The sequence below is a fragment of the Bos mutus genome, chromosome 13 (assembly GCF_027580195.1).
Source record: "Bos mutus isolate GX-2022 chromosome 13, NWIPB_WYAK_1.1, whole genome shotgun sequence".
NCBI lineage: Eukaryota > Metazoa > Chordata > Mammalia > Artiodactyla > Bovidae > Bos > Bos mutus.
The window spans coordinates 58,618,144-58,641,929 of NC_091629.1; the positions used below are offsets into that span (position 1 = coordinate 58,618,144).

The 23,786-nt window shown below is 45.1% G+C and overlaps 1 protein-coding gene across 1 annotated transcript in view; it reads right to left on the reverse strand.

Moving 5' to 3' along the window:
- PCSK2 (proprotein convertase subtilisin/kexin type 2) overlaps positions 1–23,786 on the reverse strand; it is a 240,628-nt gene that overhangs the window by 107,453 nt on the left and 109,389 nt on the right. Inside the window, exon 3 of the mRNA XM_070381797.1 lies at positions 1,254–1,367. Coding sequence (XP_070237898.1) covers positions 1,254–1,367 — 114 coding nt within the window. The remainder of the gene's footprint in view (positions 1–1,253; positions 1,368–23,786) is intronic.

Below are 23,786 nucleotides of genomic sequence, written 5' to 3' on the forward strand. Positions count from 1 at the left end.
AGTCGGTGATGCCTTCCGGCCATCTCATCCTCTGTCGTCCTCTTCTTCTCCTGCCCCCAATCCCTCCCAGCATCAGAGTCTTTTCCAATGAGTCAACTCTTATTAGCGCTCTTTATAGAAATGACTACTCTTCTCCTAAGCACATGTGAAGATGACACCTCATGCCCTGGAAGTTAGAACCATGTGACTGGTTTTGGCCAATGGAATGTGAGTTTATATGCCATTCATCACATCCAGGCAGAAGCTTTAAGAGCCAGCGCGTGATTTGCTTTTCTCCCGCCATTGAGTTGCTCCTGTAACCAGGGATTGGGATGCAGCTAAGATGAAGCCTGGGTACCTAAGGGATTTCAAAGTGTTGGATGCATAACATGAGTGAGAAACAAGCTTTGATGTTATTATTCCACTCTGATTTGTGGGTTGTTTGTTATTGTAAGATACCTAGGCAATCCTAACACACATAAACTCATTCAGTTACCCAGACTGGATTTATAGAATTCCCTGCCCTGAAGCCTAGAGCATAGTCCAGCTCTGAAACTCCAAGGGAAAAATTGTGATGCATTCCTACAATGGGCTGTTTATAAATTACAAACATTTACAAATTAGTCACCCCTTCCATTCCATATACTCTGTGGTTTGGGTTGGTTTGGAGGCACATGAGCCCGTCTCTTTTAAACATAACCCAACCCACCCAAATAGGTTGTGAAAATATATTCGTTTCACCAGACAGACTAGGATTCTGTGCCTTGAATCCTACATCAGTTAAGCTCTACTGAATTGACTGCCTTTATTGTAGGAAGCACCAATAGGTGGTACTCCTGCGACTTTAGTCTCTGAGTTCTCTTGCTTGTCCCTTGTGAAGTCACCCCACTCTTTTCTCTTACACCTGTGGCCCCATCCTTGCCTCCCAGTCCTCTACCTTTTGAGGCCCTGGTTACTCCTCCCAGAACTTGGACTTGACTTTCACATGTTTCTGCAAGTCTTCACTTATACACTGGTCTGGGAGAAACCAAGCAGCTCTTGGTAGTTGCTTTGAACCCAGAAGGTTATGGCTGTTTAGCAGTTCCAGAAAGAAAGCCGATTAGAGAATGAGATGTGTGGAAGGTGATGCAAAATCAATACTGATCAGAGGGGACAGAAAAGTTCCCCCAAGCTGGTGCTGGCTAGCATCCCACAGACTAATGAGGAAATAGAAATGCATCTTTTGTCTGAAGTCCCAGGATGGGAACCATTATGAAGGGGACCGAGATGCTTACCAGGTACCATTGCTTCGTGAAAAGAGGGTCATTCACGTTGATGTCGATCTCGTTGATGTCTCTGTACCCTCGCTTTTTCCGGTTGAATCCTTCCTGCTGCAAGGCCCTCTTTACCTGGAATGACAATGCCTGAGTGTTACCTGACTATTGGCCGAACACCCCTCTTCTAGAATTCATTTCCACAAATTCAAATTCCGTTTGTATATAATTTTTTTTTTTCATTCCCTCAGTAGAAGCTGAGCTCATCTCATGAACACTCTTATTTTCTGATTATTTCCTAAGATAATTTACTATTGTTTGCTTTGAACAAAAAGGCCATGGGGATGGCCTTCAGTGAGTTTTGTGAGAATAAGAATTAGGTGCAGATAAGGTGGTATGGGGCATTAGGTGAAATAAAACAATGAAACACTTGCATTAAGGGAATGAATGTGATTTCAGAGAGGGAGGGGGTGGACCCATCACAGCCTAGTTTTCTGGAGGCACCATAATGAAGAGGAAAAGTTAAAATTTTACAGACATTTTACCTCCTGCTCCTTCTGCCTCTGTAACCCAGCTTGCTCCTTACAAAGTCTGGATCACATAGGTCTCAGAAAGTGGGGACTCAGAATACTAGGAACTGGAGCTTATCTCACTCACCCTTGTCCTGCTCTTTGCAATCGCCCTAGCCCCTGCAAACCTGCTTAATCATGCCTGTCTGTGTATAGAAAGCTCCGTAACCCCTTTGTTCGGGGCTCAGAGCTTGGAGTGTTAACTCTTCCGGAAGCCCGCCAGCGTACTAAACCTGACTATCCAACTCTCCGAGTGTGGTGCTTGGTTTCTCCAGTACTGGTTTCCGCAACAACAGTAGCCACTTTTATTGACAGTCCTGTACTATCACATTTGGGAATCAGCCAAAACGAAACATCAAAACAAGAAAAAAAGAAAAACCTGCCCGACAAGCCAGTAAGTCCACAACAAAGTTCTAGAAGGTGAGTGAGGGAACCTCAAAGATTAATTGGTGCTCTCTTTGCAATGATGACACTTCATCTGGGGACAGTCAGATTGAACCCCAAGCCCTTGGATGGAAATGAAACTTAGGAGCTGAATGAGGAGGCTCCTGGCAACAGCTGGGCTTTGTCCCAAAAGGGAAGCTTTCTTTCCACTTGGGCAAAAACGAACTCATCATGCAGTAGCTGTAGCTGAACATCTACCTGCTCCAGGACTATGCAAATGGGTAAAAGGGTATGTTCTGGATGCTGTTAATTTTTTACAATTATATTTTGTTGCCAAAGGTTCATTTCTCCTTCTGCCATGTTCCCCAGTATATTGGGGGGATGACCTCAAGCCCACTGGGTTCTGTGTTTGTGGGAGTGAAATTCCAGGCACCAACCTCTTGTAAAGGAACTGAAGCCTCTCTGCCTCAGAGGGTGTCTCTCTTCCAGGGTCTGCATCATGGGGAAATGGTGTGAGGGCAGAAAGGACCCTTGGAGGGTGTTTATCTCAGAAGCTCACTCACCAGACCCCACCCCCTAAAGGATCCTTGCCACTGTTGGCCACAGCCCAGCCTGGAGCCCCCCAGGACCAATCCTTCAGCCTCCCACAGACCGTGAGCTCCGCACCACTTTCCAACAGATTCACTTTCACTTACATGATCCAGAATCAATTTCTGTTGCCTACACCGTATGAACTCAGATACAGGATGAGGGAAAACAGAAGACTCCACGTTAGGAGTGAAGCTGGAAGGGGGTGAATAGAGAGACCATAGGCGTGACTGAAAACCCTCCCCTTCCTTGCTGCCCTGGGAGGTGAGGGAGGCTGCGGCTGAGCAGTTCCTCACTTTCCTGCTCCACACGTGGACACAGGAAGGCCCGGGCTTATTCGCCAGAAAAATTCTCAATTCTGCAAGAAACTGTCCATGTAGAGAAGTAGTGGGTGTGCCATTTGCTCTGTGACTTCTTTTTGGGGAGTGGGGAGTCCAACAAGAGACACTCCCTGTGATACAGTTAACCCCTACCCCTTGAAAGTAAGGTGAAAGTGTTTGTCACTCAGTTGTATCCAACTCATTGTGACCCCACAGACTGTAGCCCGCCAGGCTCCTCTGTCCATGGGATTCTCCAGGCTAGAATAGAGGAGCAGATTGCCATTTCCTACTCCAAGCAATCTCCCCCACCCAGGGATTGAACCTGCATCTCTTTACCACTGAAACTCTGGGAAGCCCTTATTTACTACCTCAAGCTTCAATTCTATTTAGATTCTTCACAGATTGGGCACTCCAAACCTGAATTTCTTTGTCCTGACAATTCTTCACAAATTTATTGTTTCTTTGTCTAAAAAAAGCTGCCTGCTTTGGCCACTTCTCAGGTCCTGTGGATTCTATGAGACCTCCATGTGCATGAATTAAATTTTGTTTCTTTTTCTTCCGTTAATCTGTCTCAAGTCCGTTTTAGTATTAGGCCAGCCATGGGAACCTGTGAGTAGCACAAGGGAGGTTTCTTCCTCCCCTACACTCTCAACCTGTAAAGAGCCACCAGATGCCCCCTCTCAAAGCTTCTGGTTACTGGAATTTCCAGTACAGGAACTGGAGCTTGCCTGCCCACCCTGAGTGCCCATCTACCCATTTTGGTTCCACACCCAAGTCTTCACCTGCTCTGCTCTCAGATGGGGACCTTGCCTGGCCTCCCCTGGTTGGCGGTGGCCCCATCGTATAGACTTATGTTGGAAAACTCTGCAGGTTGTTCCCAGAAGCATGAGAACAGGAAGACTATCTCAGATTCCATCTTTTCGAATAACAGTAGAGGAATGGCTGTCACAACGTCACTTCAAACTCAGACCAAGTGCATTCAGATGAAAAGGCTGTCTAACTTCATTTCCATAAAATTAATTTTTAATTTCATAAATTAGTTTTTAATGGAGACCAGCGATGCTTTGGAATGCCATGCTTACTGGACAGCATCCTCCTTGTAACTCAGAAGCGCCACAGTATGACTTGAGAGGTCTATAGTTTTGCACCTTATGTTATCAAAAACCAAGAATCCTAAGATTGCAGAGTGCTTTCTGAATCATGTCCTCAGTGAAGATCACAGTTAGAGTTCCAAGAGGGATGAACACCTTTAAGACATATATTTTCACTTACTACACAAAAAACTAGATAACAGCGTTTCCCCTACAATGGTACCATATACTGCCATCAGTCACTTTTGTGTTTTGGTTCTTGTTCAATCCTAACTTGCATTTAAACCTAATTTTTACATAATAGTAATCACATCATTGATAAAATTGAGCACTCTTTCTTTGTTGAGTATCTGACCATAAGAATTTTAATACATTGCTACATAGCTCTCATCTTTCAATTTTTAATGGCTTCCTAAACATTCCATAGGGGAATGTACCATAACTTATACAACGAGTTCCCTCTTAGTGGTCATTTAATTGTTTTCTATTATAAGTGAAATTGCCATGAGCAGAGAGATGAGGTTATAAACTATTTTTAAAGACCTCTGGGGAAGGTTTCAGTGTTACAATTCTATGTGTGATAAAGCTCTTAATGTCAGAGAAGTATTTCCTAGCATCTATAATCTTCCCTCACATTATAACTAAAAGACCAGTTTTATTCTCTTTTCTTCCTCCTATGAACTGTAACCTTTCACAGATGATTCCTTTCATTACCACTTAGATGTAGGACCAATGACACGCATAAAACTTAACCATGGCTTCTCGCCTTTTCAAAAAAAAAAAAAAAAATATATATATATAAAACATACAGTTAGCTTCGGTATTTAGTTTTAGAATGCTCCCCCAAGTTGGTTCATTGACTTAAACATTTATACAAATAAAAAAATATGAGAAAGCAGGTGTATGTGTTACTGGGTATTATTTTATTACAAATGAACAGATGGATATTCTACGATTCAGGTTCAGGTTTTAAACCTTAATTGGAAACATGTACAAACACAGATTTTGCTGGAACAACTCCACCTACTGCCTTCCCTTCCTTGTGTCTCCCCTCAATGAAGAGATTTTCAGTCCACAAACATTTTTGTGAATCTACAATATGCTAGTTACAGACGGTACTAGGGTGAGGCAGACATCCCTGCATGTTGGCATACTCTTTTACAAGTTGCATTAACAAGGTACTTTCACTACATTTAATCTTCCCTGGTGGCTCAGATGGCAAAGAATCTGCCTGTTATGCAGGAGACCAGGGTTTGATCCCTGGGTAGGAAAGACCTCTTGGAGAAGGGATGGCAAACCACTTTGGTATTCTTGCCTGGAGAATCCCATGGAGAAAGGAGTCTGGTGGGCTACAGTCCATGGGGTTGTAAAGAGTCCGACACAACTGAGCAACTAACACTTTCAGTTTCAAAGGAACTTGAGGAAACAAAGGTTCAGAGACCATTGGCCAAAAATTGAAAACATGGCAGTCACCCAAGTTGATCAGTTCTAAATGCTGTGAACTTTCCGCTAAAGCACACAGCCTCTCCCTGAGGCATGGAACATAGTCGACCTTCACCGAGTATAACTTCCTAAGGATCGGGGCGGGGATCACTTCCCTGCCGGGCTGATAATTAAATGGGCTTCCCTGGTGGCTCAGACGGTGAAGCGTCTGCCTGCACTGTGGAAGACCCAGGTTCAATCCCTGGGTCGGGAAGATCCCCTGGAGAAGGAAATGGCAATCCATTCCAGCACTCTTGCCTGGAAAATCCCATGGACGGAAGAGCCTGGTAGGCTACAGTCCCTGGGGTCGCAGAGAGTCAGACACGACTGACCTTCACCGCCTATAACTTCCTAAGGATCAGGGCGGGGATCACTTCCCTGCTGTGCTGATAATTAAATAGCTGATAATTAGCACTGACTGTGCTGGGCAAGGGAGAGGCCAGGAGAAAGGGGGCAATCTAGGAATCTGCCTCCAAAGAGTAGGAGAACATCTAGGCTTGCAGTGAGCCTGTGAAGAAAAACCATAAAACACGGAACTAACGTGGGGCTGAGGGCACTTGGTTTGTGATCTGTGATGCTATTGATTGTGTCACACTACGCTTTTCTGTGTCATGGGCATGCTCAGTTGCTCAGTTGTGTCCGACATGTTGTGACCCCATGGACCATAGCCCACCAGGCTCCTCTGTCCATGGGATTCTCCAGGCATGAATACTGGAGTGGGTTGCCATGCCCTCCTCCAGGGGAACTTCCCGACCCAGGAACTGAACTCAAGTCTCTGGTGTCTTCTGCACTGGCAGGCAGATTCTTTACCAATGAGCCTATTACAGGTTGACCTATGTCCCCTAGAAGACATGTTGAAGTTGTCATCCCTGGTAGCTCCGAAAGTGATCGAGTTTGGGGACGGGGCCATTGTAGATGTGATTAGTTCAAGTGAGGGCAGCCTGGGTCCTAATAGAGTACAGCTGGTGTCCTCATATGAAGAGGATGGAGACACACACACACACACACACACACACTGTGGTGATGTTTATGGACTATGTCATCAGGATAAACTCATCGCTGGGTAGGACTTTAAATTCTCATCAGGCAGTTACTGCCAAACGCCCCCCAGAAAGCTTATACTGAATTGCATGCTCACTGACAGTGCATGAGAGTGTGGGGAACCTGAGCATGTGTGGCCCTCAGACACCCTAACATGGCTATTCTGTTTTGGGGGCCTGGGGTGCCGCCTGGGAACCTGTTCTTGAAGAACTCCTAGAGGGCCACGCCGTGTGTCCTGGACTGAGGTCTCCGGGAGACTCCAAACTCCAAGATCCCCTCCTGATTCTCTGGTGCATCAGTGATGCAGGAAGCAGAGGTTCCGAGCCTGGATGAACAGAGCAGTAGACTCAGCCCTGGCCTCCATGTCTCTTGAACTTTCCAGGTGATTCCTAAGAGCCCGGGGCTTGAGCAGCTGTGTGCTAGACTCCTCTACCCCCTGCTTCTTGTCTCTTGACCCCGTTCTCACACATCACAGAGAAACGAAATCGAACTACGGATGAGAGAGGGACAAAGTGCATCTACACTAAGCAACTTCAAGGGTGTGCTCTCTGGAGGAGACCAAACCCAAACCCATAAGAACATACATTGTATTTGCTTACAAAAAATTAAATCTCTCCTTATTCATCTCAGGTTGCTTGCTGGGAGGCGGGGGAGGGGAGGCTGAGGACTTTCTTTTTCTGATAGGTTCAGACAAAACAAAAATAGCTGTTCCAGAAACATTGTGCCCAATCATCAGCTGATACAGGCTAGGTAATTTACTGTACAAATTAAGAGAGTTTTAATTTTTATTTTTAAGAGCTGTGTTCTTTGGACAATTTGCTGCATTCTGGATATTCTTCCCACTCCCCACCCCTTCCCAGCCTCTGGCCCCTGGCCTGATTATCTGTCATGACTCTCCTGGGGTGGGGAAAGGACCCTCCTTTCTGGTGCATGAGATACCAGAGCCATGCTGGGGGGCTGTCCTTTTAAGTTTTGAGCTGCTGGGGAGAATTGAAATGTATTGAGTTGGTCTTCATCTCATGGGAAGAACGATATAGCTTGACTTTTATTGAATATAAAACGTGGAAGAACAGGCTGTGTGGCATTGTGGACAAGAGCTGGTCTTTGGGACAGACAGGTGTGAATTAGAGACTCTGATATACCTACTGTTCACTATCATGAGATCTCAAGCAAGCTACAGAAAATATTTGAGGTGGACGTGAGACCTAGTACCCACTCACACTGATTGAGCTGACTGTGTGCCAGGAGGTGTTTCAGACCTTTACGTACATCATCTCAGATAATTTTCACAACAATCTTGGGGCAGAAGAGGGATTAGGAGTGAAGGCACGAAAAGTCATGCAGGGAGCCAAAGGAGGAGCCATGAGTCAGATCTGTTACAGGTTGAATTATGACCCCCTGAAAAAAGTCACATGTCAGTGCTCTAACCCCCAGTGTGTCAGAATGTGATTGGGTTTTTTTTTTTTTTTGAGGCAATGTCTTAGATAATTCTGTTAAAATGAGGTCACTAAGGTGAGCCTTTATCCAGTATGGCTGGTGTCCTTTATAAGAAGAGGAAATCTGAACAAGGACCCATGGAGGAATGATACAAAGGGATAGGATGAAGATGGCCACCTCCAACTCTTTGCAACTCTATGGACTGTAGCTGCCTGGCTCCTCTGTCCATGGAATTCTCCACGCAAGAATACTGGAGTGGTTTGCCATTCCTTTCTCCCGGGCATCTTCCTGACCCAGGGGTCGAACCTAGGTCTCCCGCAATGAAAGCAGATTCTTTACCATGTGAGCCACCAGAGAAGCCCCTCAAAGCAGCTCAGCGTGTCTTTAATTCACTCTTCCTGCTCTTAGCTAGTGGAAGACAAATCAAGTTCAACATGGCGAGAGTAACCAGTTGAAGTCATTCTCATGGGTGTCTTAACTGCAGAAGACCCCCTGCAGGAAAAGCACATAACCACCTCTCTCCCGGTAAATTTCCAAGGCAGCATGTTAGCTCTGTGTTTGAACCAAGGAGCTGAAGACAGTTCATCAAACAAGAAACCCAGAAAGGCCATCACTGCTGGATGAGGTGGGAGATTAGGGAAGAGGGAGGCCACATAAACTCAGATATTCCAATTCATCGCTTTCCACCCATCATTGGCCTTAGCTGTCAAGATCTGGAGGCAGAGGACTGTGGAGGGAAGACTTGACCCACGGGTGTCCTTCACCCGAGGTGGGGGCAGGGAGCCGGCAGAGAACATTCAGAGAGTCTGGCGGCTTAATTTCCTCCTTGAGTAGGCAGGTATGACTTCTCTGCAAGTCCAATTATAGGCAAATCACAGGGCTTAACTTTTCAAAGAACAGGGAGTTAAGCCATAACGATGGTTGAATGCACGGTATTGATTTCCCTCATTTAGAGAGGTTTGCCCATCTTTCAAGAATGAAGGCGATCAATTGAGAAGAGAGGATACGGTTGTGTGCCTCCGGCCACAGTTCCAGTCACTGCCTCTCAGTGACAAGATATTAACAAATTGCTATCTATCATCTAAAGCTGTGTATACAAGATATACTTTGAGCTAAGTCAGTGTAATTAGGGAGGGATCAAAAGATGCTTCTAGCAGAGCCAAGGACAGAGACCAGAGATGGGAATGCCTGTAGGAGGTAAACTACAGCTGGAAGGTGTGTGTAACGTCTTGATCTCAATCTTCCTCTTGACGTTCTCTTTCCACAGAGAATGCCACAAGTTGGGTTTCGGGGATTTTATTACAAAAAATAACATTAAAAGATGGTAGGAGCTGTGCCAGGTGTTGGGGCAGGGCTGGTTAGACTGGGGTACACTTGAGAAGATGACTTTCTGAGGATGCCAGGAACCCCTAAATGCTGTCTGGGATCACAATGATGTGACCCTTTCAATGATGTTCTCCTGAGAAATGTGGAAAAGAAGCAAAGCAAGGCTCAGTGGCTTTAGCATATTAATAGTTTTTGGCTACACACATAATGACTTGATGCAGAGTCTGCTGGCCAGGTGGTCGGCTCTGATTCCCACTGCAGGAGGGCAGAAGGACCTCAGGCTAACACAGAAGGCTCCCAGGAGGTCATAAGCAGGGAGGAGGAGGAGTGAGGCGAAGGCTCTGCCCTGTCCACGCCAGCTGCGGCCCCTCCAAGTGTCCTCACACATGACTCGCCCACTCAGTGCTCCGTCTTCCTGGAAAGGTACAGAGGTAAGAAGTGAAGAGAAGCCAGCAGGGCCCACAGAGAAGGTGCTCGTGGCACCCAGCTGGGAGGGAGTGGCTGCAGCTGAACCTAGAACACACAGCTTCCAGAAACTTCCTCCCCTGCACAGCCTCCATAGTGATGATGGTACCTGGTCCACTTCTGCTAATGGGCCAAACAGAGGATGCTGGGTAGGATGTCCCTAGGATCCCTAGTCCCGTTCTACACTTGACTGGGGGTTCAAGAGTGTGCTTCTGGAAGGAACAGGTGAATCTGACATCAGGTACAATGCAAGTCTCATGAATTATGTCTACTGCCGGTCGCCTCTTTAGGCAGAACTGCAGTGTCAGGGGCACCTGGCTTGGTCCTATGGGTTTGTTGCCTTCGCTTTGCTTCCATGATCACAGGGTACTGATGATATCCCAGCCCAGATGCTGCCCCACAAATGTGTGTGGGGAAAAAGAGGATGGGTGGGGAGGGTGGGTGGTTCGGTTCAAGTCATGGCTCTACCTGAGTGCGAAAGACCGTGCACTGTGGTGCAGTGAACCAGCCCTAGGACTCAGAACCGGAAAGAACGGGTTCAGTCCTGGTGGAAGGGGTTAGCTTCTTATTTAGGTGTTCTGAGTAGCTCCCTCAGGTCTCTGAGTCATGATTTCCTCATCTAGGTCAGGGGTGTTTTGTAAATAAAGTTTGTCAAATGCTGCTGTGCTCATTTGTTTATCTCCTGCCTCTGGCTTCCTTCACTGCAATGGCAGATTTGAGTGGTTGTAACTGAGGCCATGGGCTTCTCTGGTGGCTCAGATGGTAAAGAATCCACCTGCAATGCAGGAGTCCTAGCTTTGATCCCTGGGTCGGGAAGATTCCCTGGAGAAGGCAATGGCGATCCACTCCAATCTCCTTGCTTGGAGAATTCCATCGACAGACCATGGGGTGGCAAAGAGTTGGATATGACTGAGAGAGACTGAGCAAGTGCAAACAACTGAGGCCATGGGGCTCACAAGTCTGAAGTAGGTGCTCTCTGGCCCTTTACAGAAAGTTTGTGGACCCCTCAGTGTATAGCACCGAGATGGTAGAATTCTTGACCAGACAGGCTGATGGTGAGGATCATATGGAATGACCGTTCCTTGGTGGACACCATGTGGCACACGTTACATGTTCCTGTCTATCAGAGGATGGATAACGTGTCTATGGGATCCACCTCCTCTATGAGTGTGGAAGCAGGGGCAGAATTCTGAGCAGCGGTGCAAATGATGGGATGTGAGGGGCACAAAGAGAGCTTCCGGAGATGATTCAGATCACCTCCCCTGAACACGGGCACACTGACTGGGTTCCAGCCATGAAGAGTTAAGCCTTCAGCATCCAGATTATGTCTCTGCTTGAAAAGATTTGGAGAACAAGTCCTCTGGGGACGGCAACACATCCAGGTGTTACCACTTAGCAACACGTGTGCAGGAGCTCATTAGTGAGACGGCTTTTCTTGACGATGCTGATTGAGATTGGTGCAAGGAAGGAATGGGAGTTTATGGAAAAGGTCATTTTCAAATTCTCGGGCAGTTTCTTGCAAGTCGGGGAGAAGTGCTTACTGAAAGCAATAACAAAGGATGCAGGGCTTAGAACCGGGAGGCCCTGGAAGAGGGAGGATTAAGACAAAGGAGGTGAGAGGGCAGTGAAAACCCTCTAGACTTGTTTGCTTCCTGAGACATTCTTTACGCCTGGTATGTCTTCAGCGTGGAAGGATATGCTGACTGTTGATTGGCTATAATATAGGTTGCATTGTTTCTTTATACGTTTTCAGTTGGCGAACAAGCCAAAAAGTAGTCGGCTACAGAACATAAGTGGAGTCTTGAAAATTTACAATCTCCTTTTCTTAAACTCACACACACTGAAGTTTGGTTTTTGGGGTTAGGACCATAGACCAATGAATTAAGGAACAGGGTTCAGTCCTGGCAAGGGGGGACTGAATATTCCATTTCTCCGTGGGTTCTTCCTAAAGGGCATGTATTTTTCATCTTCCTCAAAGGCTAACCTCTTTGTCAATAGCAATGCCCTGTCGGTTCTTTCCTCTTATCCATATTTCATTAATTGCCAGTGGAACAATCCCAGATTGAAAGAGTGGAAAAGGAGATGTGTGTAGAAATGACAACTGGCATATGTCTAAAATACACGGGGGCTGGTGACTGTGCATCCCCTGCACCAGGAGGCTGGAGAGTAATTCATATGTCAAGCCAAGCAGCCCACGAATGACGAAACACCAACAAAGAATAAAGGTCAGAGTGATCGATTCTTCTACTTAATGCACAGAGCACCCAGTGCGCGGCATTAACGAGCCCCAGACCAGCAATGCAGAACAAATGAAGAAAGTCACGCACCGACTTTGCAGTTGTGCTCCTGGAAGGTACAGAAACCATCATGTGCTTAGATCTGCACTCTGAGAAATGCCAGGAGGGAACAGCCTCTCATTCTGAAGTCTCCTTTCCTATGCTTGCTCTAACACATCTCCAAACTCAGTAGCTTAAAGCAACATGAATTTATTTTCTTACAGTCCTGAAGGCTAGAAGTCTACAATTGAGCTGTGAGCAGGGCTGTATTCCTTCCAAAGGCCCCATTTCCTTGCCTTTTTTTGCTGCTACAGGATGCATGCATTCATTGGTTCATGGTCCCCCTCCTCTAGGTCTTCCCTGGTGGCTCGGTGGTAAGGAATCCACCTGCCAGTGCTGGAGATATGGGTTCAATCCCTAGGTTGGGAAGATCCCCTGGAGAAGGAAATGGCAACCCACTTCAATATTCTTGCCTGGGAAATCCCATGGATAGAGGAGCCTGGCGGGCTACAGTCCTTGGAGTTGCAAAAGAGTCAGACACGACTTAGGGACTAAACAACAAACCCTTCCTCCAACTTCTAAGGTAGCAACAGTGGATCAAAGTCTTCTTACATGGCACCACGTCCTCTTCTGCTTCCATCTGATGAAGTATTTGTGATGATCGAGCTCTGGATAACCCAGGATAATCTCCCTATCTTAAAGCCAGCTGATTAGAAACTTTACTTAGCTCTCACCATGTACCATAACATATTCATGGGCTCTCATGAATGACCTAAGGATTCATGACCTAAGGTTTAGGTCATGGACATCTTTGGGGGCCAGTATTTTTCCTACCACATGCAGGACAGGAGCTAACATCTATGGTGGGAAAGTGAGGCTGTGTGTAGACCAATTCTACTGAAGATACCCATACAGGAAAGAAGGATGTTTGATGGAGAAACTGAGCACCCAGAATTCTTTGGAAAAAGAAACAAAGCAGCTATATTATTGGATGAATCAAGGTGCCGATGAAACTTATCTAGTAGTAGAAGGACCATAGTGGGGTAACTGGAACTATTTCTATCAACAGCTGAGGCATGATTCTAATTCAGGAGGAATGGTCCAGTTCATGGACGAGGATCTTCACACCAAAGGACATTAGCATATTGAAGTGATTGGCTTATATGGACTAAATAAAATATGACAGTGCAAATGGACATCCAATGCTATTCTTAGGTTAAAAATAATCCGTTGTACAATTACAGGGAAGAGAAGAGTGTCTTGGTGGGAGGGGAGGGTTTCAGATGTCTCCATGGTGACTCACTGATAAAGAAAGTACCTGCCAATCCAGGATACTCAGGTTCGATCCCTGGGTTGGGAAGATCCCCTGGAGGAGGAAATGGCAACCCACTCCAGTATTCTTGCTGGAGAATCCCATAGACAGAGGAGCCACAGTCCATGGGTTGCAAAGAGTCAGACATGACTGAGCATACATGCACATAGCTTAACATGAAAGAATAATAATAGTTAATGAGCAATAGCTAAAAAAGAAAAGTCAAACTCTGGATGCTTTAGGAGAAATAGGGTCCTAGGTAAAGGATAGAGCAAATGTTTTTGAGACATCTGGTCTGGTTCTGGAGTCCACTTTCAACAGGGCACTTTGCAGATTTGGTGTCCAGAGGAAAGGAACTAGTGTGAAGACAAATCTGAGAAACATCACATTAGGCAAGTGGAGATGGTTATAGAAACTCAGTTCATAGGGTAGACTGCAGTGGTGGGGGGGCACTCAGATGGGGAGGGGCTACTGAGTATCCTGACAGTGACCCAGTTGGGCACAATCTTCCAAGGCCTGATTCAGAAACGTCCACTGGTTGAACTACACAATTTTTATTTATTTACCCGCCTCTGACCTCCCACCTCACTTAAAGGAGGGGTATTTCTCTGTTCCACTGATATGGGTTTGGCCATGTGTATTGCTTTGGACTTATGCTGGAACAAATATCCTTGTCCACTGTGAGATTTCTTGCCTTCCAGTCATGGCCATGAGAAGAATAATGCCCAGGGTGGGCATTTCACTTTGGAAACTGTCAATCCCAAAAGCCGAGTGCCATCTGTGTGAGTAGAAACTTCCAGGAAGAGCCCTGGTGGCAGTTCACACTATTTTTAGCCATGACATTTGTTCAGAGTGTCAGGGAAGTATGCAGGGAGTGTAAGAGAAGATTCCATCTCAATCCTGAAAGTCCTTTAGACATTGGAAATTTGGCAAACTATGTGCTCCCAGCACTGTGTCTGAGAAGGTAGTATAACTGCTAGGTAGGACCAAGTGCAAGCCAACAGTGAGTCAGAGGGCAAATGCTGGATCTGGATAGAGCTTATTTCATTCAGAAATAGCAGTAAACAAACAAACAAACAAACAAAAGACCCAGAGGAAAAGGAACCCATATAGGAGAACTGGAAAGAAAAATACTAGGAACAAGGTAGGCAGGTCATGCTGAAGACTCAGGCAGAAGCATTGTACAAAAAATTGATTCAACATCAGAGCCAGAAGGATATTCTTGATATATTGATTAGGACATAAATCAGGATTTTAATGCTACAAATTTGTAAGACTGAGAGGAAAAAACACATCAGGACGAAAACAAAAAGGGAATTGATGAAACATAGAACAACTCAAACATGAGCCAGCAGGTTTCCCTACTGGCTCAGCTGGTAAAGAATCCTCGTGCAATGGGTTCAATCCCTGGGTTGGGAAGATCCCCTGGAGGAGGGCATGGCAACCCACGCCAGTATTCCTGCCTGGAGAATCCCCATAGACAGAGGAGCCTGGTGGGTTGCAGTCCATGGGGTCGCAGAGTCACACAACTAGCACAAATAAGAGGATACCAAGCACAAAAGCAAAATGAACATTTTTCTGAAAGCAGCAAAGAGCAGAATTGACAATGCAGAAACAGATTGGTCATGATAAAGGTAAATTTTCACAGTTTTATCAGAAAGAGATAAAAATGGTGAAGAGAAAATTGTCGATGTGTATGTCATGGGATATAGGGCTTCCCTTGGGGCACAGATGGTAAAGAATCCGCCTGCAGTGTGAGAGACTCTGCAATCCATGGGGTTGCAAAGAGTCAGACATGACTGAACACTAAGCACTCACACAGGAAATACAACAGAGAAACAGATTCAACATAAAAGTTCTAGTTAATGGGGGGATGGGAACATTCCTGAATGCCTGCTCAGTAGCAAACACAACTGATATCTAATGGGAGTAATTTAAGGTCAAATAACCAGTTCTTGGTGCCCTGGAAATCTCCATCTTCAAGCTGCCTGTGTGTTTTTACTTCAGAAGCTTCAACTCCTTACTAAAAAGCCTCAAAAGGAGGTGATAAGGGTGGGCTTTCTTATCTTTTTTTTTAATTTTTAAAGATTTTTTTTTTAATGTGGACCATTTTTAAAGTTTTTATTGAATTTGTTACAATATTGCTTTTGTTTTATGTTCTTGTTTTTTGGTTGCAAGGCATGTGTGATCTTAACTCACTGACCAGGGATTGAACCTGCACTCACCCCCTGTATTGGAAGCAAAGTCTTAACCACAGGACCACCAGGGGGATCCCAGACTTTTTTGTCTTATTTGTGTGTATTGATGCCAGCATTCTGGATGGATTATCTTGCTTAGAGTTTATAGCCAGTGAGGCATCATTTCTGAGATCTAACGGATGGACTGTATAACAGGCAGCATCCTGTAGGGGTGGGTTACGTGGACATTAGAAAGGACGAAGGTTGAACCTCCAGTCCTGAGAGATCTGAATGTTAACTGGTGACCCTTCCACTGCTTGTGTTCACTGTGATGAAGAGTAAACTGAGCCTTCAGTCCAGCTCAGAAGCTGCTTGACTGTCTCCTGCTGCTGGCCCTTAGACCTAGGGCAGTAACAGGAGGCACGCAGTAGTGGGGAGTTACTCAGACTGAAGGTTCCCAATTTACCAGGGAGCTGGCTCCTCAGCTTGGCAGTGCTGCTAACAGTACTCCTGCCGGGAGAAACTGTTCGGAGCCACTGGAAGAGACACAAAGCAAAACACTTGATTTTATAATTGGAAAGGCTCACCACATTCTCAGCAAGAGTCATAATGTGAGATCTATATATACTTAGTCATATTCCAGGGAATATTTGCATTGCAGCAATAGAGACAAAGTCTCAGAAGCATCTAAGCAGAAAAAAAAAATAACCGTATTAACCACAAAGGTATGAAAAATCAAACTGGGCTGCAATAAAAAATGCCAGAAGCCAAGAAGGGAATGGAGACAGGTCAAGAGGTCAGTGTTTGTGTTCAGCTGACTAATTACCCTGAGGCGTAGGGGCTTCAAGCAACCATTAATTTATGGATGCTGTGGGTCAGGAATTTGGAGATGGCACAGAGGGATGGGACTTGTGTCTGTGACATTATTTCTGGGGCCTCAGCTGCAATGACTCCAATGCTGGGTGTGATTAGAGGGCTGGGGCTGCCTCAGGTGTGAAGATGGTCCTTCCTGGGTTAGGCGCTCAGGCAGATCCGGCCAGAAGAACACGTCATTTCCTGGCAGCCTTGCTTGTTTCCTCTCTAGCCAGAGATTTGTGGGGAAGGCAGAGGGTCAGCTAGGGAAGTTGCTGTCACCCTGTCACATGTCTACATTCTATACTTTTCTCTGTAGTCACCAGCACCACTTCTGGGGAATGCAGAGGTGCTTTAGTTTGGGACTCGAGGAGCCAGAGCGTTCTCACCCCTTCTGCCCAGCCTGCAGTCCCTCTGCCATGACCCAGCCAGGCTGGTTTCCCTATAAATCTGCACGTGTCCTCACAGGCCTCCTATCTAGGCGCAGGCACTCGTGCCTCAACGTTCGTGTGTCAGAAAATCCACACACATCCCATTGCCCATACCCTCCCCATTCTGTGATATCTGCTGTGTTTCCTGATCACAGCCATTGGCATTTTTGGTAACCCCGGAAAACAAGTTGTTTAAACCATACAGCTGGGACTTGAATAGTCATTTAGCACCATCACACAGTTCTTGAACTTGGGTATGGTACCCGCTGTTAAACTGTAATTTCTTAGGGGCAGACAAAACCAATTGTAAAAGTACATTTTGTTTCACTTTCAGAGAACAAATAGTCTGCCCTTTCCGTATGACAGTTTTGCATTTATGGAGCAGTGGGCCTGTGAGAGCTCTGTTACCAGCTCCACCACCACCTCGTCTGCACTGGGAGCCTGACGTTATCTGACAGGTCATGATTTCTATTCACTTTTTTTTTTTTTTACTTCCAAACATGAATGCAACCCCATGGACTGTAACTGGCTAGGCTCCTCTGTCCATGGGATTCTCCAGGCATGAATCCTGGAGTGAGTTGCCATGCTCTCCTCCAGGGGATTTTCCTGACCTAGGGATCGAACCTGAGTCTCCTGTGTCTCCCACATTGTAGGCGGATTCTTCACCACTGAGCCACCCGGGGAAGCCCATGATGAGCTCCATCATGTTTTATTTCACATAAAAGAATTTGGACTTTGACCCCTTTCCAAGAAGTTTGCAGGCTGAAAGACACGCCTCCTGCATTGGAAGCACAGAATCTTAATCATTGGACCACCAGTGAAGTCTCTCAATCACTTTTACACATTCAATTTATATGAAAACTGAAAAGTTCTATGTACCCTTAAGGTGTCTTTAGAGTAAGTTCTTATTATTTAATTGTTGAATAGATCTCCTGAAAAATAGATCTCTTGGCAAAAAACACATGGCATGTTGATGTGTTCTGCAAAATCACCCCAAAAGCAAGATGCTGTGTGAACACTGTCACAGCCTTTCTGGGACTGCTATCTTGAATTTGAAGGAAGGGCAATTTGCTCAAAGTTTTTATTGTCAATTTGGACTCACCTAGACTTCTAGGTGAGTCTAGACTTTCACTTTTCACTTTTATGCATTGGAGAAGGAAATGGCAACCCACTCCAGTGTTCTTGCCTGGAGAATCCCAGGGACGGGGGAGCCTAGTGGGCTGCCATCTATGGGGTCGCACAGAGTCGGACACGACTGAAGCGACTTAGCAGCAGCAGCAGCAGACTCCTAGAGTTTTGAGACTGTTTTCTCTTTGAATTTCAACATATGTGCCTGTGTGATCAGTTGTGTCTGACTTTTGCGACACCATAGACTATAGACTGCCAGGCTCCTCCATCCATAGAATTTTCCAAGCAAGAATACTAAAGTGGGGTGCCATTTCCTTCTCCAAGGGATCTTCCCAACTCAGGGATTGAAACTGGGTCTCTTGCATCTCCCACATTGGCAGGTGGATTCTTTACCACTGCAACATCATCTATTAATTGCTCTACGAATAAGGTACACTTGTGCCTCCCAGTGGCAGACAAAGCCCTGGAAGATATGAACCCTGATCCCCTTTGTTTCTCAGTTCTCAGATGTAGCAGGTGCACAGTAGGAAATCATTAAGTATTTATTTGATTTTTTAAAATGAAAGATTTATTGAAGAGAAAGGGAATCTTATTCAGGGTTGCTATGCTCCGAAATGATTCCACAGAAAAAGCAAATAGGTCACTTTATGAAGTCTGGAAAGACGGTACAGATGAACCTATTTCCAAGGCAAAAATAGAGATGCAGACATAGAGAACAGATGTGCAGACATGGGATGAGGGAAGAGGGTGGGACGACTTGGGAGAGTAGCACTGATATATATACACTATCATGTGTGAAATACCTGGTGGGAAACTGATGTACCGCACAGGGAGTTCAGCTCGGTGCTCTGTGATGACCTAGTGGGGTAGGATGGGGGTGGGTGGGAGAAAGGTCAAGAGGGAGGGGATATATGTATAGCTGATTCACTTCATGGTACAGCAGACACTAACACAATATTGTAAAGCAATTGTTTTCCAACAAATAATAAAATTTAAAAAGAAAAAAAAACAACCCAAACAGCAACAAGAATAGCATGAAGAAATCAAGTTTATCTTCAGCAGAATAAGCCTGAGTGCAGAGAGATGGCAGGTGCAGAAGTGTATGGGTTCAGGGAGAGGTCCTGTGCCTGCCTGATCTCTGGTTTTCTGTCCTTGAAGCCAAGGAATAACATACAGAATGGAGACATTTAGACCTTATTCTTTTTTCTCTCTCAACACTTTTAAATAACTTTACCATTCATTTCAGGGAAGGCAAGACTGCCATCTTCGTAAGGTCAGACAAGGTGGCTTTCTTCTTTTGCTCCTTCTAGCAACTGGGCAGAAAATGCAAACTTTGTTTTCGGGCTTGAAATGAAATCACTGCATCCTGTTCTTATCTACAGTTGAGGGCAAAATTGATGATCTTCAAACCAAGTGCCAAAAATGTGCTCCAAAGGAGGAGCCTAGCACACCTGTCTTTTTATGGAATTTTCCTTAAAGAATGTTGCAAAAACCTAACACCAAGCCCTTGAATGGGCCATTATGCTTTTTACCATATTGTGGAAAGTTATAGTCCATAGAAAATCTGGTGAAATCACTAAAAAGTATCACTCTTTGCAGATTCCCTTTTGTGGTTCTCTAGGAATTCACATTGGAAACAGAGCCAATTAGAATCCAGAGGGACCCTTCTCCATCCTAGTCACTGGTTTCCTTTCGATGGTGTGAGTAGCAGGTGACTTCTAATCTGCTTCCCCTTGGCTTCCCTGGGGAAACGTTGACTTTTCTTCCTGAGAATAGATGACCACAACTCAATTTCCCTGGGTGACAATGACAATATAGAGTCTATGGGTGGTTTCTCCAATGTCCTCTATATTAAAGAAATCCTGGTTTATCTGTCACCACTGAGATAGACTAAGACAGACCTTTCTTACCATTTCCAAGGTTATAAGCAATTTTGCCCCAACACCTGGCATGCACACCCTATCCTCTGAAACAAACAGCACACCCTGTCCTTCACACTCTGAACAGATGTTCACCTCTCTTCATTTCTGTGGGTTGGTTGGGAACATTTTCCATGATGATACTTAGTACCAACTAGGTGAGTTGTATTATCAATTGGCAGAGAGCAGAGTGTGAATAAAGGTGTGTACTTTCCAATAGAAAACCAGAGTTGTGGGCTCCTGAACTTAACCAGCCTCACGGTCAGAAAGCCATGAATGCCTTTGTTGCTGCTTACTTGATCTGTTTCTACATGGTCTGCTATTTGCCTGATGTTTGCTCAGCACCTGGTAAGCAAAGAGCTTTCAGAAAAGGTAGAAAAGAAAATCAATATCTCTGCCCATTTAGACAGCCTCTTACCATTCAGTGACATTCACACAGCGCTGGGGAGGGACACTAGCGATCCATGCATTGTAAGGACCTGGAAAAGTCATTCAGTCTGGTTATCTGAGCAATCGATGGCATTCAACTAGTCACTAGCCTGGTTTCAAGTGACTAGGTTTTTATAAAACTGTGGCTTGATGAAATGATATCATCTACCCATGTTTCTCTCATAACATACGTCTCTCTGACTGATGAGAAGTAGCACCCTGTTATTCTGCTATAACCCAGTAACTATAAAAATCTCAAAAATAACTCAATGTGTAGAATACAATTATTGGATGTCTAGTGATTTCAGTAATCTTATTAAAAAAAAAAAAAAAGCTAGTCATTCAGTCGTGTATGACTCTTTGTGACCCCATGGACTGTCGCCTGTCAGACTCCTCTGTCCATGGGATTCTCCAGGCAAGAATACTGAAGTGGGTTGCCATTCCCTTCTCCAGAGGATCTTCCAGACTCAGGGATTGAACCCAGGTCTTTCTGCATTGCAGCCAGATTCTTTACCATCTGAGCCACAAGGGCAGTGGCAGCTTTAAAACACGTCTGTAAGTTCCTCAGTGGTCCTCTCAGCAACAGGTAGAACCCACATCCTCCCTGTGCTCTGAATGGACTTGTAAACCAATACGACCAGTAGGACGTGGAGGAAGAAATGCTCCCTGACTTCCAGTATCACCAGGTGGTCAGAAAGCTCACTTGGTCCTATAGACCTAGGAAGCCAGTTGCACATAAGGAGGTCCAACCACCCTAAGGCTGCTGTGCTTGAAGGTCATGCATGGGTCCTGTGGCCCCGTGGATGTGGGAGGGGCCCATCTGACTATAGCCATGTGGGACCACAAGGGACCCTGTTGATGGAAACTGCTGAGCCTTTTCCAAATTCTTGACCCACGAAACAATGAGCCAAAGTGAAATTGTGATTGTTTCACATCTCTAGTTCAGGGGTGACTTATGACACAGCATTGGTAACCGGAACAATTACCAACCATTTTATGAGTAGAAGATATTGAACCTCACAAAATTTCAGGAACTTGCCCCACATCACACAATTTCAAATTGCCTTTTTTTTTTTTTTGGTCAGATTTGTCCTAGTTTGAAACCAAGGCACTTGACTATACTGTAATGCCTTTCTAATTAGTCAGGGAATTGCAGGGGGAAACCCAACACCACTGAGGATGTATGAATTAAAAATGAAATCTCACTATTCTATATGCTTTACTGAAGATCCAGGTGGTGGAGAGGGTCTTCATCCCACACCCATGAGTGTGTGAATGAAAAGTCCTTGTCCTGCGATCCTAGGTCTTAGGTCAGAAACCTCGGAAGCTTCCTTTTAGGAACTGCTTCCTACCTGCCCCACCCCCACCCTCCGCCCAGGCATCTTCCTCTTGACCCTTGCAAGCTGGATCTTTGCCATCAGCTTCTCTGCCCAAAAGTCAGCCATCCTCTTTTTGGGAGCAAAGAACTCATCGATCACCATGGCCCCAGACACATCCCTCCAGGATCCTTTCATTTGATTTAAGTCACTGCACTGAGAGAAGTACTGCCACCCATCTCTTGTGGAGGCAGAGATCGGGGCTTAGAGAAATGAAGCCGTTTGCTCAAGCTAATTAGTAAATTTTAACCCACAGTTTTCTGACTCTAATTGTACTGTGCTCCTTCCCATAGTCCTCAAAAATACTAAACATTAAAAACATGAATTCAGTGTTCCTGAAGTACCCGGCCCTTTCTTATTCTGATGACTCTGTTGAGAAATAGTATTTTCACTTCAAGGGGTGCCTCATACTAAGACAAAGCTGTTTCCTGCCTGAAAACCTTCTCTGGAAACCAAAGAGCACCCTTACCATGCTCTTCCACACCCCTAACCTTGAGAGTGTGTTGGCAGAGGCAATTCCAGGCACAGATGACTTGAACTGGTAGGTCATCCTGACAGGCTCTGTTCCCCTGCGGGGAGAGACTTAACCTGTCGGGTTTCCTTTTCAATAGGTGTAAAATGAGAGAGTGAACCAGATAAATCTGAACATGCTGTGAACTCACTATGGATTCACAACTGTCTGGACTTGAAGCCACAAGTATATGAAGTGGCTTATAATGAGGACACGTTTGGTAATAATAACTTGAGAGCCTGTGAAATTGGTTGCGTGCATACTGTCATGGTGATTCTATTTGCTTTTCCGTTTTAAACTTTTATTTTGAAACAATAGAAAAAGTTGGCAAAATTGAGTTCCCACATATTCTTCACTTAGACATGCCAAATACTTATATTTACCACATTTGCTTTATCATTATTTTTTCTGTCTCCACACATACCCAGATACACACAATTTTTCTTCCTGAACCATCTGAGAGTAAGTTGTAAATAGTATGCCCCTTTAAGTTTAAATATGTCAGCATGTGTTTCCTAAAAACGATTACATTCTCTGACATAACCACATTTCAATTGCGGAAATCAGGAAATTAACATTGAAACACCACTATCATTTAATCTGCACACTTTATTCAAGTTTCATCAATTATCCTACTGAAATTCTTTATGGCAAAAGAAAAAAAAATGATTCAGATCCAATCCAAGATGATTTACATAATTTTCAAAAAGGAAAATGTTGCCAACTTTCCATCTCTAGAGAAGCCAAACCCCAAGTTAACACAGAGTGGGGTCCTCCTTGCAGGCACTGGCTAAGACTGGAAGCAAACCCATCCATTGTATATGCTGTAAAGTGAAGGCGGAGCTCAGGGAACCAAGAGTGTGAAAGCTACAGTAGAGTAGAAAGCTGTTAACCTTTTTAGCAGGTCAGCGCCTGTAACACTGTAGCAGCTGTGTTTCTCTGTGTGCTCAGAATCCCTTAGAGCAGTGGTTCTTAAATTTAGAAGCAGCATCAGAAGCCTCTGAGAGCTTGATAAAACACAAATTGCTGGTTCGCGCCTCCGGATTCTGATTCTGTGGGTCTGGGGTGGGGCCTGAGACTGTGTATTTCTATCAAGTTCCCAAGTAGTGCTCCTGGTGCTGATCCAGCGGACCACAATTTGACACATATTGCTCTAAAGAAACCCACGTCAGGTGATGCCCTCACCCAGGAATTTCACAGGACAGCTCAATCAGCAACCGCCTATTTATCAAATCTAGTGACCTATTCTCAATTCCATTCTATCCTGTGATACAGATGGACATTGTGGAATTTCTCTGCTTTTTGGAGATCTCCCATTTCTGCCCAGACACTGGAGTGACTACAGTTCCTATTTAGGAACACTGAGAAAATACGATTTCTATGTGCAATCCAATGAGTGTGAACCCTTTGAGTTAGACAGACAGACACACGATGGGGGTT